We start from the raw sequence: 19,748 nt of genomic DNA, 5'->3' as shown, positions 1-19,748 counted from the left end.
TTTATTTTTTTTCATTTATTTTATTAAATAGTTAGTAGATATTGTTTGCATTATCTAAATCATGTTTTACTTTGAATATCAATGCACCAGCAAACAACCCAATGGTAATATTTGGCTTTAGCAAAATAAAAAATATAAAAAAAAAAACCTCCCTCCCTCATCACTTTTCCTGCCCAGATAGGGTGATAAACTAATAATATTTTTTATAGGGCCTAACATGCATTTTGTTATTATTTTCAATGTAAGTAAAATTGTGTTGCCTAATTTTTACATGCTTCTGTCAAAAGCATCTAGCCAGAGAGGAATTTTATTGATCAATAAAAAATATGCAAGTGTGAGGTAATATTCTTATTGGGAGATTTTATAGTAGTGGGAGGCATGATAAAACTTAATTTTAAAAAAATATTTTTCAATCCAGCTGTACTAATGGGCCAAAAATAAAATAAAATTTTATATTTATTTGCAGTCATTCATGTCAGTACATAAACGTAAATAAAATAACTTTTGCTTATATGGTACAACATGGCTATGTGATTTTATTAAATTAACATAACATGACTAAGTGTATTGATTATGATTAATGGTCACTTCATCTGTGTTCATTACTTTAGAAAAAATCTGAGGGCATTTCTACTGATGAGAATGAACTGTTTTTTGGGTTTTTTTAGAACGATTCGGAACTGTTCTTTAAGGCAGTAGAAAGGGGACCACCCAAATAACGGTTTGACCTAATTACCCTAAAGGTCAACTTAGATTATATACCTATGTACTAGTAGAATTGTTCGAAAGGACGGGATTTAGAATGAATTTTTTTCAGACTCTGTTAAATACTTCTTACATACTGTAATTTTACCTTTGGACATCTTTTTAATTAAATTCTTCAATAATGATCAGAAATGTCAGACGTGTTCCACCAGTTCAATGATAGACCTACTGTATCATAATAAAATATTGTTAAACCTTGTAATATCAATGGTCATTTCTATCTTTTTAAATTGTATTCTGGGTAATATTTACGTCATGTACAGTATGTAAAGTATCAGCCCGGTATCAAATAACCAATTGTTAAATGTGAGAATGTAGTTGCAACTCGGTTCTTGACTTGGTAATCAGATAATCAAGCAATGATAAGAGAATCATTTCCATCTCGATTTTGAGTACAAACATACCGTAAGAACAACGTTGAGTTATATGGCTTGACTTTCTCTATTTAGAGCACTTTTATTTTATTATATTTTATAGTAATGTCTTTGAAAACTTGTTTTGTATTTACTGTAATGTCAGAGGATTTGTGTGTATTTTGATTTATTAAAGTAGTTTTTAACTGAAAATAAACCGTCACTAAAATTCTTTTTTTCCATCCACTCATATTCTTGGATGGCCACATGAAAAAAAAATACTTTAATACATCATCATATTATAATGTGTCATGGTTTTTATGGCTTATAGTTTGACAGTACTGTGTACTAAACTTTTCGAGAGTATACATGCCATTATGTATACAGTGTGGTCACCATCCTGCTTGTGCTAAAAAGGGAGATTCAGTACTAAATTGTGACTTGCAAATACATTTCTATGAAGAGGTGTAGAGTACTGTTACATCATGATACCACGTGATAATATTCCCTTGCTGTCAGTGGCCAAAAATGCGCTCAGCCAGATTCGTTTCTCCATTGACAAATCATTGATCCCAATTTCTAACGTCGTCATTATTACGATGTATCTTAATTTTAATTGACGGTAAAATATTTATCATAACTAATATATCATAGTAGGATCAGGAGCGCGTGGCGCAGTGTGAAAGGTGTTGGACTTCTGATTGTGAGATCGGGAGTTCGAGACCGATGTTCGTCGCATTGTTTGTGTCCTTGGGCAAGGCATATCTTATGTTTGCCTTTCTCCACCCAGGAGTATAAATGGGTACCAGGTAGGATGGTATTGGCATTGAATGTATAGGTCAAGCAGCAATGACAAGGGATACTCCCCAGGGAGCAGAGAAAGTAATACACAATGTGAGCTTTTGTGTATTGTATAATTGCTTGTAAAATCTGCAGATTGTAAAAGGCGCTAAATAAATTATGGTTCTTTAAAAAAAAATATGGTGAGCTTCTGTGTATTTAGTACATTTTGATGGTAAATTATTAGGTTTTAAAATATTTCAGAAAGACTATTGTAAACCATTAAGATTATGAATGTCATTCGGGCATAATGACTGCTTGACCAACGTCTAGTTGACAACAAAGGGCGTCACCTGATGTTAAGATGACACTAGCATGTTACTATATAAAAAGGGTTCTATTAAATTGATCAAGGATTTGCTGTGTATATTCAATAACGTGAAAAAATAGGTTGATTTTTTTAATACAAGGATTAAATATTGCAAGAAAACCTTCCACTAATTCAACATGTTTAAAATGCGTATTAACATATGCTGTACAAAATACTTGCACAGAATTATTACTAGAATCTAGAATGTTAATATTAAATTAATAGAATATTTGAGGAATCTGTACTACACACAAGCATAAATATTTTGCATATGTTCATGTCAGGTATACAGTAAGATTTTGTCTAAAATATATAGTAGATCATTGGTGTTAAGGCAATATTGTAAATTTGTAATTCTTCTCCATTTAGTCCAATTAATTTAACTTCTGCAGATGAACATGTTAAGTGGGCTGCAGTAATAAAACAGTCTTTCAGTAAAAACGATGTGACTTCAATACAAATATAAACATAGGCCTACTGCAAGGCTCTGAAGATTGCCTGATGGTGTCATCAGTTCTTCATGTAAAAAATTGTAAATTTTGTGAGAGAGAGGACATAGCATTTAACAAATTACTGTATCACTCGCTTTTCGAATAGTATTTTCACACAACCACAAAACTCAATACATCAGGTAATTGCTTAACAGCGTAAACGTGTTAATGTGGTTGCTCCTGTCCAACTACACACTAATTATTAAAATGTCTCTGAAGACAAGCTGAGACTTACAGGAAAGGTGTTTCTGATGGAATCTTAATTTGCCTCTGGGTGCCACTATCTGGTTTTTCATATCTGTCTTAATTTCAAACTTTACTTTGCTTTATTATTAATATATTTACTGTATCTTGATAGACAAAAGCACACATTTATATTAGGTTCACTGAAACGAATATTTATAAAATTAACCCATAATAAAATTGTAACAAATATTAATTTATTATTCCGACACCTACAGTACCAGGTAGCAACAGGCCTACACTACCACTACAGCTATTCTGCCTCAGCCATTTTGCTTTATTTCCCAGGGAAAATGTCTGCATTATGATTTTTTCAGCAAAAACTTTCGTTATCGTCAAATCATAATGTGGTTTTAACTAGGAAAATGTCTGCATTATGTTGTTTTCAGCACAAACTTTTGTTATCGCCAATCATTTGTCGTTTGTTGTCATGTGTCAGTTGGTTTTTCCATTTTGAGTACTTGGGCAAGAAAGCCTGATGAATTAATTTAAAGTATCTAAAAAATACATTTTTGAAATATATCGATTTCAAAGAAACCATAAATAATTTAAATATAAAATTGAATAGTTCTTTTAAAAGGATAATATTTAATGATGAAACACAGATAAAAAAAATTTTTTTGTTTTTGTTTTTTTAACATTTTGCTACAAAAATCCTTTTATTTATTACTAATTTAAGGATCTATGCAAAAAAATAGGTATTATTTATGTGTCTGTTTGTTGATTTAAAAAAAAAATGTTAATACTTAATTGAAAAACGTTAAGCAATCACTATATCACCTCAACATATACTCTATATCATTAAGATTATTCAGTGTTGAATTTAAAATTAATTCTGGCAAACTTTAATTTCAAATTCTAGATGTCATGCTCTTATGATCTTCAGGTGTCATTCTAAGTTCACTTCATTATTTTGATTTGTCGTTCCATGGCTATTTAAATATAATACTGTGTTTACCTCTTTGGTTAGTTCATATGCATTTTAAAACCTATACCAATTGACCAGTACGGTTTCTTACATACATGTACATATGATTATTATGTTACAGTGTAGTAATATAGATTTGCAATAGACATAATTTTACAAACAATATTATTTTATTGCTTCCATGATGAAACTCTATACCATATGAATATACTACTCTAAAGGAATCCTTTATATTAGAAACACAACAGATATGTTTATTGATTTATACTATCTCCCAAAAATGGTATTTAATGTTTACTCATTTATAAATGTTAACTACCTTAAACTTAAGTGGAATAAACAATATTTTTGCATTTTAGTGGAAAATTGTGAATTTACAGTAAGATCTTCTCTGTATTACCATGAAGGTATACGTCCATGGTAATACTATGTTATAATTCAGCTTAAACAAAAAATATTTCCAATTAAAAAAAACACCGCAACATCTTTACCTATTTCAATTTGTTTATACAGACAATTTCAAATTTATCTTGTTATTTTGTTATGTTACTTAAACTTAGATTAATTCCAAAGGGTAGTTTTGTTTACTGTACAGTAATTTGGTTTTCATTGCCATAAGTTAATTCCAAAGGGTTTAGCCTATAACAAGATATTTTAATATTATTTTAGTTTCATTTCCGATATACCATAACATTTACATTACCGTATTGATTGCTTCTTTGTAGTACAGTATTGTAGTATTTCGGCATTAATTTTGATTAATTTTATTATTATTCTTTCTAATTTTTAACATTATTTTTATTCACTGTTATTGACTGACCAGGGTATGGTGGTAAGTTAGTTAATTATGTTGATATTCCTTAAGATGTTTCATCATCAGCTATTGCAGGTCCACTGCTGGACAAAAGTCTCAGCATGTTATGCCAAATCAATCTCATATCTCTGTCTTTTATGTTGTCTTCCGTTGTTCGTTTTGCCATCCATGGAGGGACTCCATCCTGTTACTGCTTTTTGTTTTAAGAGGCTACAATTTATAACTACAATTTATTTATATGCCATGAAAATGCTTGCACCTATAGTGCTGAAACATAGCCTCAGCCACTTGACAGCCTTTCAACAATGCAATTTGGGTTAACTATGTACATGACGCCCGAGAACTCCTGCTGACTACAAGTTTAAAAACTAGAATGAAACCACTGAGCCAAACTGCATTTTTACCGTTATTGTTATTAATATAATAATAATATATTATTTTCAATATTATTGTATTTGTTTTCATCCCCCTTCCCCACTAGCTTGGCTATGACCTTCTGTACTTACTATTGCCGTTAGTGTGTGGCTATTTTTTACAGGTCGATAGAGCATTGGTACTGTACGGTATTTCGATAATACTAGTTAACTCTAACCCTCTTCAGTGTGAGGCACCGTATCTTTCGACACAATGAATATGGAATAGCCTGTGGCTCTACTACTTGGCTTGCCCTACTACTTGAGTAGTAGGCCTTAGGCCTCTGAGGTTGTGTCGTCAGTTTCTGTGGTTATTTTTTATCGGATTGTCAATGCAAAGCCTACGTACGCAGGTACGACAATAGAGCCAAATAAACTTTTGTTTGCGATAATTTAATTACAATTCTCCCTGACGAACCCTGATGAACCAAAATAGAGGCTTTTCTATCCAAGTTCTAACCTGAATGCTTTAGCTGAGTTGCTGAGTTTTATCTTTCCCATTTCTATTTCATACCCACTTCGCAGACGCTTTTTAGTTCCTAAGACGTTTTTTCGTAACTGATACCCTCTTCGCACTCACTATTTGGTCCCTGAGACGTCTTTTTGGTAACTGCGCACGCTCAACATGGCTCAACAACGTCACTTAGCCATTGCACATGCTCACTGACTATCTAAAATTTCCGAGCACATGCACACTGTGTTTTTATAGATAATTTGCGGACGTTCTTTGGTAACTGCCGCATGCGCATTGCTTAGTTCGGAATTCCCATTTCTTTGCAGTCAATGCTACCACCCACTGTTTCAAGTTAATGACTGTTTCCTCTTAATCGTAGCAGCCTAAAGGTGCGGCACGAAAATATATGGTAACCAAACATGAAACCAAGGAGTAGCTTAACCCATCAGTGTATAATTCATTGTTAAAGCTAGGGTTGAACTTTGACTATTCGTTGTAGAATTAACTGTTCATTCTACATAGAAACAATGAATCTGAAAGCAACAAATAATGATAACAATAATGGTGGTCTTTTAGACAGGAAAATTATTCATCTATTGGTTTCCAAAAGCAGAGATATTATACATTTTAATTGTGGCAGTTCTGAAACAATCTGGGTCACACTGTTCTATATTTATATCCTTTTGCACTACAGTACTTAACTGATTGTTAAGTTATTTATAGTGAAAAAAGGCTCTTGAATGCACCTAACAGATAAATTTGATGTTAACTATGATGCTAGGTTTGACCTGAACTAAAGAGGTTGAGTTCAGGTAGCTATTACTTCTGCCTTGGAATATAGCAACACATTTAAATTCATTAAGAAGATAGATGAAGAATTTGGACAACATCTACACTTTGCTGCAAATAATTGTACTGTATTATAAGACTACAAAATAGAAATAATTTACAGGTTAAATTGCAATATTGAAAATAATTACTCTATTACTACTGTCATTATTTAATAATAATATTTTCATTTGTTTTAACAAAACCAACAAAACAAATTAAAATAACGAAAATTACAAAATAAAAAATAATGAATAAATATAAAAAAATATAATAATAATAATAAATGTAAAATAATAAATAATTCTGAAATTTAATGAAACAATAACAGAATGAAAAACAATATTTTTAAATGAAAATATTGTTTATTGATATTCAACTTAATTAAAAAATTTGAACAAAAACAATTACAAATATTTAAGTTCTCCCTCACTGTCAATATTTGCTTAAATATAAATAGGTTTGTTTGTTCACATTTGATACATATGGTAATTTTTAACCTTTTTTTCTGTACCGAGCATTGTCATACCGTTGTATGATAATATGGTGTGTCTGGGTGTGAGCAGTATCATTTACTTGTTAGTTTTGAAGTGGAATATGCAATGCTAGCACTGTTCCACAGAAAGGCAAAATAAATAAATAACAAAACATATTAAACCTTAATGAGAGGAAGCCTTCCTTTTCCTTGATGGTTCTCACGAGGTCTGACAACGTAATTACTACTGAGACAGGAATGGAAGTTGTGAACAAAGAATAAACATGATGGAAATTAACAAACAAAATTTAAACTCAGAATCACCAGAATGTTCTCAAAAGTTAAATGGGTTTATAAATGATTCCATTACTCAACAGATAGTCGGATGAAAGCTACTGTTTCATGATCTGAACATTTTTTTTCCATCTCACTTTAACAATTAAACTATAATAATAATATTAATATGTCGTTCTTATATAGCGTTTAATGGCTTAACAAAGCCTCTAAGCGCTTCACATTACTACCCTGGTCATTGGATCAAACACATATGGAACACATTGAACTTCAAATTAAATTATTAAATTATATTATTATTAAATAATATTGCGGCTAGTAATCAGCGCAGTTGCGTTGGAACCTACCAGGTACCCACTTGTACTCCTGGGTGGAGAGAGGCAACCGTAGATAAAGTGCCTTGCCCAAGGACACAAGCGATTTATATATATACATAACTGTATACATAAATGAGCTATTTGTCTTTTTATTATCAGTTACTATCATGGACAACAGTGAAAATTGATTTGATACTCAAAGTTAACTTAGTATAGGCTTTTACTAACGAGTAAAATACAGTTTGCTTTTGTCTGACTTATAATTTTTAATTCTTTATACTACTAAGTACTGTTTTTAAAAAATCTGAAAGGTTCACTGATTAATCTTAGATAAGATAGTAAAACACATACTCCAAGTATCGAAATGCACACCATCGTGTTGGGATTCAATATTTCAACATTAATTATGTCATCGTCAGGAATTTGCCAGCTTATTTGCACAAGTACCAAATGTGTTTAACCAATCAAATCATTACCTCCAGTAGGTGACATAGCTGCGAGTATACTAAAGATCAAAGCATTTTTTACCCTAGTGATCAAAGCTACCTACAAAAAGAAAACTTCTTTTGAAGGTCTAAGCCCATTGTTAAGATATAGGTGTAACCATGGAGGTGTAACCTACATAAGTGCTTCTTTAAACAATAGGATAGACCAGTTTTGCAAACTGTCAATAATGTTTTTTCAAAGTTTATAATAATGTTTTTATAATAAGTGGTACAGTTAAAAAAAAAATAATTAAAAGAGAAAGAAAGATAAATAACATTGATAATTCATATAGTGTCTTCTAACTGTTGTAAGTCAAATATGTAAGTAATATGGACCTAAAAATTAATGAAATTTATAGTAATTTGTACAACATTATAATTTATTGAATAAAATATAATATTTAAAAAATAATTATAAATAATAAAGAAAAATGCAGAAAAGGATTTGATATTAGTCTCAACTTCATGTAAAGATAAAAACGAATAAAGCTACGTTCTCATCCAGCTCGGATAAAAAATTGTGAGTTATTACGTTTTTTTTAACCCTGCATTTACATCGCGCATGTAAAACACCTAGAGAGGTCATTCATGCTCGTTGCTGATTGGTATAACAAAAAATAACATACGATTTCATGGTACAAATGGGTCTCAGATCCAACTCTCCGGATTGGTAACCATACAAATTTTATGTGAACGCTCCTTTAACACTGAACCTATATTTTATGATTTTTTGTCCTGGGTCCGATCTCAATACGGACGTAGCTTAAAACAGAAATATTTGAAACGAACAAAGACTAGCATTGCATAGCAGAAGGTACTCACAATTCCCATACATTGATTGGCTGCTTAGGAAATTAAAACAAATGTTCTCCCCTATAATAGCACTGGAGATGACATAGCAAAACAAAATTAAATTAATCATAATGGTGATTTTTTGTGTTATTATTTAAACTTTTAATTTTCTTAACATTTTAGAATTTCTTTGTTATTATTATTTGATTTAAGAATCAAAATAACGGAAAAATATAAAAAATTTGAATTTAAAAAAATGGTATATTATACTAATACGCAACATTTATTAGTCTTGTAAATTATGAAAATCTATTGAGGTGGATATTTGTGTGTATCCTTGCTATTCTTGTAATGATAAACACAGGCAGAACAAAAGCGGAACTCCTTGGTAAGAGCATGAACATCAAACAACAAAAAGACAAAGAACCCATTTAGTATATAAATAGTTTTAATTGTGTTGTAAAGTTATTAGCTCAATTTGGCCTTTGTGGCAAATATGATTTTGAATCTTACAGTAGGTAATGCTGACATTCTGCTAAATGTATAACCTGGATTCATGAACCATTAGAAGCATCTACTATATGCATTTTCTGAGAGATTGTGTTGTAATCAAGAGCCAACTACTTTATGCGTTCATATTCTTCATATTCGTGTGTGTGCTTGCTATTCTTGTAATTTAGGTCTGCTTGTAATGGCAATTTACCATCAAGATTTATATGTTCTTTGATTCAGAGAGCCACTCTTTTAGATGCATCTTTCACTGCACAGCCTAGGGCTTGGCCTCAGTTGAGTTCTAAACAATTGAGCATTCAGTGCTGTATTGCACTTGATTTGGTGAACTTTACTGCTACTTTAATGATTTCAGACCTAAAGTAAACATTCCCATTATGCACCAGGCCTGCTCATGAATTCACACCAGGAATGAATGTTAATGAGTCTGCAGAAACAGGAAACTGGAAAAAAGAAACAATTTTATCTGAACTAAAATGTCTATGTATATTATTATTCATCATATTTTTCAAACAATTTGCTTCAAAGATACTATGAATACCTATTATATTGTAGCATCTCTGCTATTTGTATTTTAAACCGCAATATTTAATTTATATGTAATATTTTATTTTTCTTTTATAAACCTTAATCTAGGTATATTGTACTGTATTATTACTATAGTCAGCATAAAGTTCAACTAAAGAACAGCAACCTGTTTCCTTTAATGGTACCAGGAACTTTGATGACAAATAAGTCAGGAATGTACCATGGCTAACTTATTTCCCTTTTATTAACTAAAACAATGACATCATATAATCATCCTTAATTCTTATTGGTCAAGTATTACCTCATCTTTTGAATCATCCCAAATATAGTAAGGAGTGCTACCCCAATATAACACAGTATTCCTATTGCTATATACTTCTCACATTGTTCTAATTCAGATTACTACCTCAACTGTATTTTGCAATATTCCATCTTGTTTGATTTCATCAATAGCCAAGTGTTTTTTATAGCTTACATGAAGCATTTTTCACTGGAAATAAATTGTATTTTTATATCTATTCAAGTTAGTTTGTTGTATTCTTCCTCTATTGCGTCATACAACGACTAAAATATTATAGAAAATTTGAACTGCAACTCCCCTTTAAAGCATGGTTAATAATTTAAATTTATTTATTAAAAAAGTGATATAGTTTAGCAAATTAATGTCATCAATTTGTCTGATGTTAACTAAAAAATTGGAAAACAAATGTAATGCAAATGATAAAAATACAAAGTCAAAGACTCTGATTTCAAACATCTTATTTTGCAGACGCTTTTACCATAGGGTGCAGAACAGTGCTCATACCCAGGGATTGTGTGGCTTATTATTATTAAGTTAATGTTATTTATTGCTAAATTATGTCCTGTGAAATAAATTATAGAAATTTTTTTTTCTTTTTCTAAACCCTTTTCTATGATGGTGCAGAAGTACGAAAGGTTTATCTTTCAATGTGGCAGTGTAAACTATGTCACCAGCAGAGAATCTCGCTTTTTTGTTACGACCATAGGTGTGTCAGCATAATGGATTTGCTGAAATTAGCTAGCAGGCAACACATGGCTGTGTTTATATCACTGTCTTATTAAAGATTTAAAGGGAGTATATTTAGCCAGAGATTCACAGCAATAGCACAATAATTTGAAAATGGTGCACACAACTGCACCTATTATAAGCTCACTTAAATTTTATCTAATTTAATATGTTTCATTCTTGCCGTTATTGATGTTTCCTATTTTTATTGTTTTTTACTTGGTTTATAGAGCACCTCATACAGCAGCCTATGTACTCAAGTGTATCCAAAATATATACACCCCAAACACATTATTCCATATTTACCATCGTGGGGGGGAATTCCCGTTATTTTGGATGAAACACGCTTTTTTGCAGAAACACATGCATAAAAAATAAATTTTCACACATTTAGCGCGTCTATACGTGATATCGAATTATCACAAATTCACGGGAAAAAAGAAATTGGTTTTATTAAAAATATAAAAACGGCCATGCAGTAGCTCAAGTCATTAGAGAGCTTTCGTTATCTCATTCAAGATTCAATTCACCGAGGAAATTTCTCTTTCCCGGCCAAAACAACCCAGCCAAAACAACCCAGCCAACCATGCACTTAGTAGAATCTAGCAGTCTATAACTGAAATATCTTTGTGATAGCTAATTCAACACTATTCATTTTCATTTGTAGATAACATTTAAACACCTTAAATGAAATCTAAAGGTCAAAATTTTCTTAATTTTTTTTTTACACAGCCCCGTTCAGGGCCACGCTACGTCTTTCATTTTTGACGGCCTAATTTGTTTTTCTGGCTAAACCCCTAATGCAGTGCATTGTGTATTAAATTTAAAGTTACTTGAATATTATTAAAGTTGGCTTGATCCAAAATACTTGTGTGGTCTTAAAGTTGGCTTGATCCAAAATACTTGTGTAGTCTTATCTACATATTCACTCATTCTTATTCTTTCATACAAATTCAACATCGTTACAGGCAAACAATATAGATACAATCATAACATGCAGTAAATAATGAATGAATGTATCATGTTAACTTGCATTAGTCTTGACTAATATTGAAAATAAAAAGTTATGTCATCTATAAAAACAATAACTTTTTTTTTTTTTGACTTCAATGATTATGTTATCAAGAATATCGTTTATTTAATAAATAATATTTTTCATAACATAATATCTATCCCTTTTATTACAAGAATACTTATCACAATATCATTGTTATGAATTTCCACATCATTATGTTTCGATAACATTATGTTGCTGCATGGTGTGGGAGAAAAAATAATTATATGTAAAAGGTAAATTGGGTAATAATAGTCAGTACTTAATTTATGCAATGTAATTCATTAATCTCAAAGCACACCATATCAAGAAGTTTTGTAGAATCATGATAATTGAAGTAATAATTTCATTTGTCTTTATTTAACAGATATTTGAAGATCGTTTTGCAGATCGTGTGCGGATAGCTTTGCCGAATCGAGAGCTAGCTAAAGTGCAAGGATCATTAACTGGCCGCTCCCTTCTAGTTGGCAAGAAACGCAAAAATCCCAATATGGACGATTACAGGAACAACAAATTAAAATAACTTTTTTATTGATGTTAATTCATCAATATTAGATATAGGTCCATGCTTCAATAATATTGGGCTTTTTGATTTTTATCTTGTTTGTGTGTGTGTCAATATGATTATGATGAACAGAAACACATTGAGGAAATGTTTATCCTCATGGCTACCACTGTTTCAGTTACCATCATCATAGGAACTTCCAAAAGTAATTATATGGTATTTGTTTAACTATAGGTATTCCTTCTCTTTCCATTCAATGTTTAGTACATATATTGTTCAATTTTAGTTTTTGTGAATTTTAATTAAAAGAAAACATTTAATAAAATTAACAATTTTGAAGAAAAAAAAAACTTAAGTTTAATCCTCACTTGGAAGCATTTAATTCATTTGCTTGTTTTCTCAAGTTTAATATTGATGTAGTCCTATTGTGCTATAAAGATTAATTTTAAAAAGAACATAATAGCAATGTTCATGATTATACCTTGCCCGGTGTAATGATTATTGGTTCTGTGTATGGCTGTGGAAGCAGAACTGCAACGGTTGAGCCAAACCGCTCCTACACAATGATCAAGGATAGGGTACCATGTGTGGCTTATGTCTGGCAATGTTCTGTGATGGTACAACGTCTAGTCTAACAGGCGACTATTAATTTAGTGAGTCCAGATGCCGAAAAGGCAATGGTGAGCACCAGCATAGAATATATCTTATTCATTATAAAAACAAAATTAGTTATTGATAGTGTACATATATGTAAAATTATCAACTACATTATAATTATTATTACCAGTATTAGCCTATAGGTATATTTGTTGTTATTCTTAATATAAGTCAATAGTTTTACATCATTCAATATGATTTAGTATCTATTTTTTAGTACCCAGCTTTAATTTTTTTAAAATTTTGTTCTGGCTGGTTTTATGACCAACTCTTTATCAGCCTCAGTTTAGTTTCATTTTATATTCCATAGTATTATGATTATAAACAAAATACAAAAATATGGAAGGATGACCAAAAAAGAGCAAAGCTAGTACAAGGTTTTGGCCACCTAAATTAAATAAAATAATTTAAACAATTTTAAAACATTTTCTAAAGTACAGGATGAGACATAAGAATAACAGAAAACATGTTGGCAATAGTATAATGATATTATGATATAAAAACAAATGCAAGTATATACTGTAGGCCTAGGTTATTCGCATCAGAGTTCTTATTGGTATGTTAAAAGTAATTTATTTTTCTATGGCATTATGAATATTTTGACAGATGAAGAATTACTAATAGAATCATTAATACCATTCCATAAAGTCTGACCTTGCCCCCTCCTCCCCGATATTTTGACAGATGAAGAATTACTAATAGAATCATCAATACCATTCCATAAAGTCTGATCTCCCCCTCCCCTCCCCGATAGTATTTCTAGCCATGTCGGTAATCGAGTTGTATGGACGAAACATATCATAGGATCTGATGCCATAATTATGGAATGCATTCACTTTAACAAAATAATGTGAGAAATTAACTGGTAATAAGTTATTTATAAATTTATACATAATAAAGATAGTTTTTGATAACTTGTAATAATAATATGAATGTCATACACATTGAAGTTAAGACTAGCAAATAATGGTGGTGAATGCTCTTGGAATTGTGAATTTGTACATAGATGCAATATGCGCTTGTCCTTAAGGAATACTCTTTCAAGATCAGCCCAAATCAAATAAAATTAGTTTATAAAAACTCAGGGGGTGCACCTGTAAGGGCTGTACCTGTAAAGCAAAAGTGCTATAATTGCATAATGCTGTTTAATGTTGAATTTTAATTAAAATGCATTTTGTATGATGACATATTCCTTGGACCTTTTAAAAAATATTTAATAATTTTTAAAATATTGTACAGTCATTGGCAATTTAAATACCTTATTAATGTAAGTACAGAGGAATTTTGTTGATGTAGGCCCTATTCACAAAAAGGGTGGCACTACAATTCAGCTTCCATGAGTCTCTGGGACCAACAAGCTTTACGTCACAACTGAGTTAGAACAGTGAATCTTGTTCAAAGTTTTGATATTCCAACAACCATAAAAGAATGATATGGAGAAAAACATTTTTTAGTTTGTTGTTGTTATTAAACCTTCTGATTATCTATCATTTTATTTGTTTTATTCATTTCAGCAGTAGACATGCAACACAAGTTCTGCTAATAATGATAATGATAGTAATGATAATTCATGTTGTTTTTAACCATGATTTATGTTAAGTTATTGAGCTTTCTTAACATATTTGATTTTATTTTGCTGCGCATGGTGATACCCATCGGCACAGACTTCCATGAGACGATTGACGATATCCGGCAGACTCCCACAACCTCTCGGGAGGCTTGGGTCCCTTTCAAGTAAAGTGCTCCACCAAACTTTTTCGCTGACCACCGCTAGACCTGGTTCATGCTGCCCTACAGGTATTACAAGTTAAAATGCTGAAAAATAATGCAGCAGTGTTAGTTCCCTTTCTTTGTGTTCCCTTTTTTTTTTATTTATATTTATCTGTAGGTCCCATTTTTCATGAGCATGTAAATTAATTGCTTTAATCTTTTATGTAAGTCTTGCACTACAAATATACAAAGTTAATTATTTTTTGTTTTGTCTGAGGTTCTACTAGTGAATATAGTCTAGAAATATCACATATTATCAATAATAATTTGGGAGAATACTTGTGTTATTTTTCTCACCAAAATGATGTAACTCCTAAAAATTGCTTATATATAAAAGTTGCTTATCACTAAGAAATATTTTTATATGCAGTTACTTAGACATTTGGAGAAAAACTTTTCTTAAGGTTATCTTTTAAAAATGTTGAAAATTTGTGTAAGACTGTGATAATTGTTAGAAAATGTATTAATGTTAAAATCAGTTGGAGGTCTTTGTTATTTCCATAGAGCTATTAAACAACTAGAGTGCTGACAAGATGGCGCAGCAATGCAAAGTTATGTATCTGTACCATCCAAGATGGCGGTCGTACTAAAGCGCCACCTTCAGGCTTAGTATACATATTATTACATATTAATAAGCCCTCTGATTGACTATTATTTCATTAATGATAATGAGTAATGGTAATAACAAATTATTAAACTATTGTAGCCAAAACGAGGCCAAGTGGAGCATCTTATTCAAAAATAAAGTACCAAGGAATGAAAATTAAAATCGTGTACATTACACCCAAACACCGCAACGCTCGAGTTTCAAACATACTAGTAACTAGCTGTACTGAACTTTCTGAGTAAATTGAGGGCGCAATTGCAAACGATGGTGCTTAATGCGAAATTTGATTGGCTAAATCTATGGCAGCCATCTTGGATGGTACACACACACAGGTCTGCGTATATCGAACATCGAATACATTGCGGTTAGCGCTCTAGTATTCTTATCTCTATGTTTATTTCTTATTACCCAGTTGTAACCAATGTTGTAGTTATGGTGTTTAAGAAGTTACTTGTACCATTCCTGTATGGTTATTGTACTGTACAGTATGCTTATTTATGAATACGTTGATAGAGGGCACTATTTCCCACACACAGCACATCACGGTACTGTGTTCACTGGACAATGCTTTGAATAATTTACATTTCTTTACATCGTTATCATGTCGTTATTCCATATTTCGTATTTGTTTACTGTCCACATTTTAATAAATGCCTGAAAATTTTGGGTTTTTGTTTTTGAGGTAAATGTCATGAAATTTGAATCTTGCTAACTGTTATATGTTAAGACTTTATATCCAAATAATAATTATCATTGTGTTGCTTTTCATTCTAAACTACGAGGTGCAACAGTTTTGTGTAGAATTTATTATTTAACCACCTTTTACATTTCTGCTAATAAATAATAAACCTCATCGGTTTTCATTCATACACTTTTACATGTTCAGAAAGAGTGTAAGTAAATTTAAACAATTAGAATGAATACTGTATGTTATGATCTGATGGTCACACAGCCAAAAGAATCATAACAACATGACAAAAGCTTGCATTAGTCAACATCATGTTTGGTTTCTTAGATGAGTTATAGAATTTGTATGCATATTAGTGTTTTGCATTTGTACTTCATTTGCACAGAGTATTTGCAGATAGAGTAAACAGGGGCAGATCCAGTAGTGGGCACGGCTCGTGTTCCCCCCACCCCGTTTTGCCATTAAATTAAAAAATTTTCAATGCAAATCGAAGTTATGTGCTATCCACTTAACTATTCTGAGACTGTTGTGCCCCCAGTTTAAAAAATTCTGGATCCGCCCCTGGTAAATATTGTAATTACAGAATGGCTATCAAACATGTCATATGATCACTTCTTATGAAGTGGGATACATATTTATTTAACCTTGTATAACTCTTATAGAACTTGAAATATTTAGTATAATATGCTTATAATTAAATTTCCATATAAGAACAGTCTTGTTTAGATATGATTTGTTTATAATTTTTGTCTATCTTCTGTTGTAGTGTTTTCTTTCAGAAAACTATATACTATTATAATGTGTAGATGTATTTGTATCAATATTTTGTATGTTTAGAATTTGCTGCAGTATTGTCAAGTAACAAAACTTTTTGAGAAACTATGATATTTGAATATATTTTCCCTGGTAAATACTTTTATGGATTGGTCCCTATGTAAGTTTGGGTATCAGGTTGGTGTAGATAACTTTTTTTTTTGTGCAATAGAATTAGAAACTACCATCTTGAATTCAGTCCATCAAATGATAAAACCATTTTATACTTCCCTAGATTGATTGTCAGTGCATAATATTGGACACTTCAGTAGAAATAGTTAAATGCGCCTGTTTCAAATAATTGAATAATAGCACAGGAAATTATATAATATTATTGTTATTTGTGTTAAGCAAATAGTTAATTGCTTTGGTTTGTCGTGTCATATTCAGTAAACTGTCTTTGTCTTGAAATAAAAAGCAAAGTATCTAGTTCATTATCTGTATTAATTTTGTTCAAATGTGTCATTTCTTAATCAATTTTTCCAGAAGAACCTCAAAATTTGTGTATTCAAATAATGTTACATATCTGATGTCATCAGTTTAACTATATATAATTAGTAGTGTAATTAGCATCTGAATGTTTATAAACATACATATTCCTCTGTGATAATTGGTAAGATCATCAAAACATCCAGTATGCCAGTGAATATCTAGTAGGCTAGGCTTATATCCCATAATCAATAAAATGTCTCCCTCGCCCTCCAATTCTCTGGGTGGAAATGTTTGAGCAGGCTTTCCACAAGCTCAAAAAAGCAGTAATTATGTATTATATTTAATGTATGGAATTGATTTCGGTCCATTGTCACACCCGATGAAAAACTATCATTTAAGCCAATCAGGGGAAAGTGCCACTCAGTAATGCTTCTATTCCCGGCATGTTACAAATCTTTTTTAACAGTAAAGCCTTAAAATTATCTACACTACATGTTACTTTGCGAGTTGAATTAATTTTATTCATTCTCAGAAAAACATTCAAGTAAAATAAATAGTGAATTGGAAATGAATGAAAAGGAAACACCAAATAAACTCAAAGAAGTTGTTTAAACGGTGTTCCCAAACAACCACCTCTAAACCTACACTAAAAAAACTTTCAATCACAAACTGAGATCTTACAGTTTTGAATATCTCTATTTGAGACATATTTCTATTTGATACCACAGACATCTCTATTAATTGAGATTTAGTAGTTAAATACTGTACTAAGGCATTTATTTCTAAAAAGATATCTACTGTATTTTTTGTTGTATAACGATTTATTCAAAAATGTGAGTATCTATGTGATCTACTTGAAGATAAATGTAAATCTATTAACAGATGTCCCTTTGAAATTAAAATTTCTTAGTTTTAAATAGAGTTACGTCTAGTCTTAGTTTAAAACATATCTCTATTTCCTATTAAAACAAGATTTTCAGTTAACGACTAAGATATCGTAGTGACATTTGTTAAGAGATATCTTAAACAACATTCATCTACAATTAATTGGCCTGTTTCATCTTTTAGAGCAGAAATATTGTTTTGTATATTTAAATTATTTTATTAATGTGATTCCTGGCCTTAATTCCCGCTTTTTTCATATAATTGAAAAGGTTTAATTAGTTAAATTGATGCGATTATAACATTAAGTGTTCCTATTAATTGAGCACAGTTGGTTGAAACCAGAGAAAGTGATGTACAAGGCTATATCAAACGGTCTACATAATAAGGGGAAAAAACGAGGCATTACACAAAACATTATTCATAAGACAGATATATTCCAAAAAAGCCAGTTCTCAATCATAAGTGACAATTACCATTCAATATATTAGCAATTGAATTGCATCTGTGTATGCAAATTAATTAACAACATATTGATGACTACCAGGGTATTTACTTACAGTTCATGACATACCGTATTATTCATTATATATACATACAACATAGTTTTCCAACAATTGAATTGCTTCCTCTATTTTAAGCTGATGTGAACTACTTACAGAGTCCAGAACAGTGTAGCCTTTATAGAGATTAAAACCCGAACAGATCTCTCAGTATTGTAATAATGATATACTGTATAAATGGTGAACGTTAAAGTTAAGAGAGCTTGTTTAAGGAAGGTTTTGAATTGCTTCCTCTATTTTAAGCTGATGTGAACTAGGCCTGCTTACAGAGTCCAGGACAGTGTAGTTTTTATAGAGGTAAAAACCCGAACTGTCATTCAGTATTGTAATAATGATATATAAATGTTGAACGTCAAAGAAGAGGAATCTCTGCAAGTGTTAAATTTTAAGTTGGCCCGACCGGCATTCGAATCATGGACATTCTGCTGTCTATGCAGACGCCCCATGTGCCACGCTTCATTGGGAGTTCATTATAGGATGCACGGATGTTCCGAATTATATATAGTTGAACGATAGAGTTAGTTTATTCCTCCATGGTTGAACAGCATAGGTAAACAAATTAAGTACCAAGTTAACATAACAACTAAACATATATCTTTTATTTTTCACGAATATTTCGGTCGCACCTGCGACCTTTCTCAACGTATAGACACAGATGACACCTCTATATTACAATGATTGGCAGGGCACCGTCGGGGAGAAAAAAAACTACATATTGTAGAGCCATTGAAACCCCTGAATTGTCATATTTTTGGGCCCCCTAGAACACTTTCTGGAGATTTTGAGCGACGCCCGACCACGCCTACTTTTTTCCGTCAGGGATGTCGGACACCACACCGTCGGGGACGTCGGACCCCCCGTCGGGCAAATCCTGGCGCCACCCCTGATATGCTCGGAAATAGCATTAGCA

General features: G+C 31.4%; 1 protein-coding gene across 1 annotated transcript in view; it reads left to right on the top strand.

Annotated features, from left to right (window-relative positions):
- LOC117124936 (N(G),N(G)-dimethylarginine dimethylaminohydrolase 1-like) overlaps window positions 1-15,304 on the top strand; it is a 50,801-nt gene extending 35,497 nt beyond the window's left edge. Inside the window, exon 5 of the mRNA XM_033271274.1 lies at window positions 12,289-15,304. Within this exon, the coding sequence (XP_033127165.1) occupies window positions 12,289-12,444 (156 nt within the window). The 3' untranslated portion in view covers window positions 12,445-15,304. The remainder of the gene's footprint in view (window positions 1-12,288) is intronic.
- The last annotated feature ends 4,444 nt before the right edge of the window (window positions 15,305-19,748 follow it).

Source organism: Anneissia japonica, unplaced genomic scaffold (assembly GCF_011630105.1).
Source record: "Anneissia japonica isolate Jap-2015-1 unplaced genomic scaffold, ASM1163010v1 scaffold8236_len642391_cov169, whole genome shotgun sequence".
Lineage (NCBI taxonomy): Eukaryota > Metazoa > Echinodermata > Crinoidea > Comatulida > Comatulidae > Anneissia > Anneissia japonica.
Note: the sequence above shows the minus strand (reverse complement) of the source record. Positions and strands in the feature narration are given on the sequence as shown.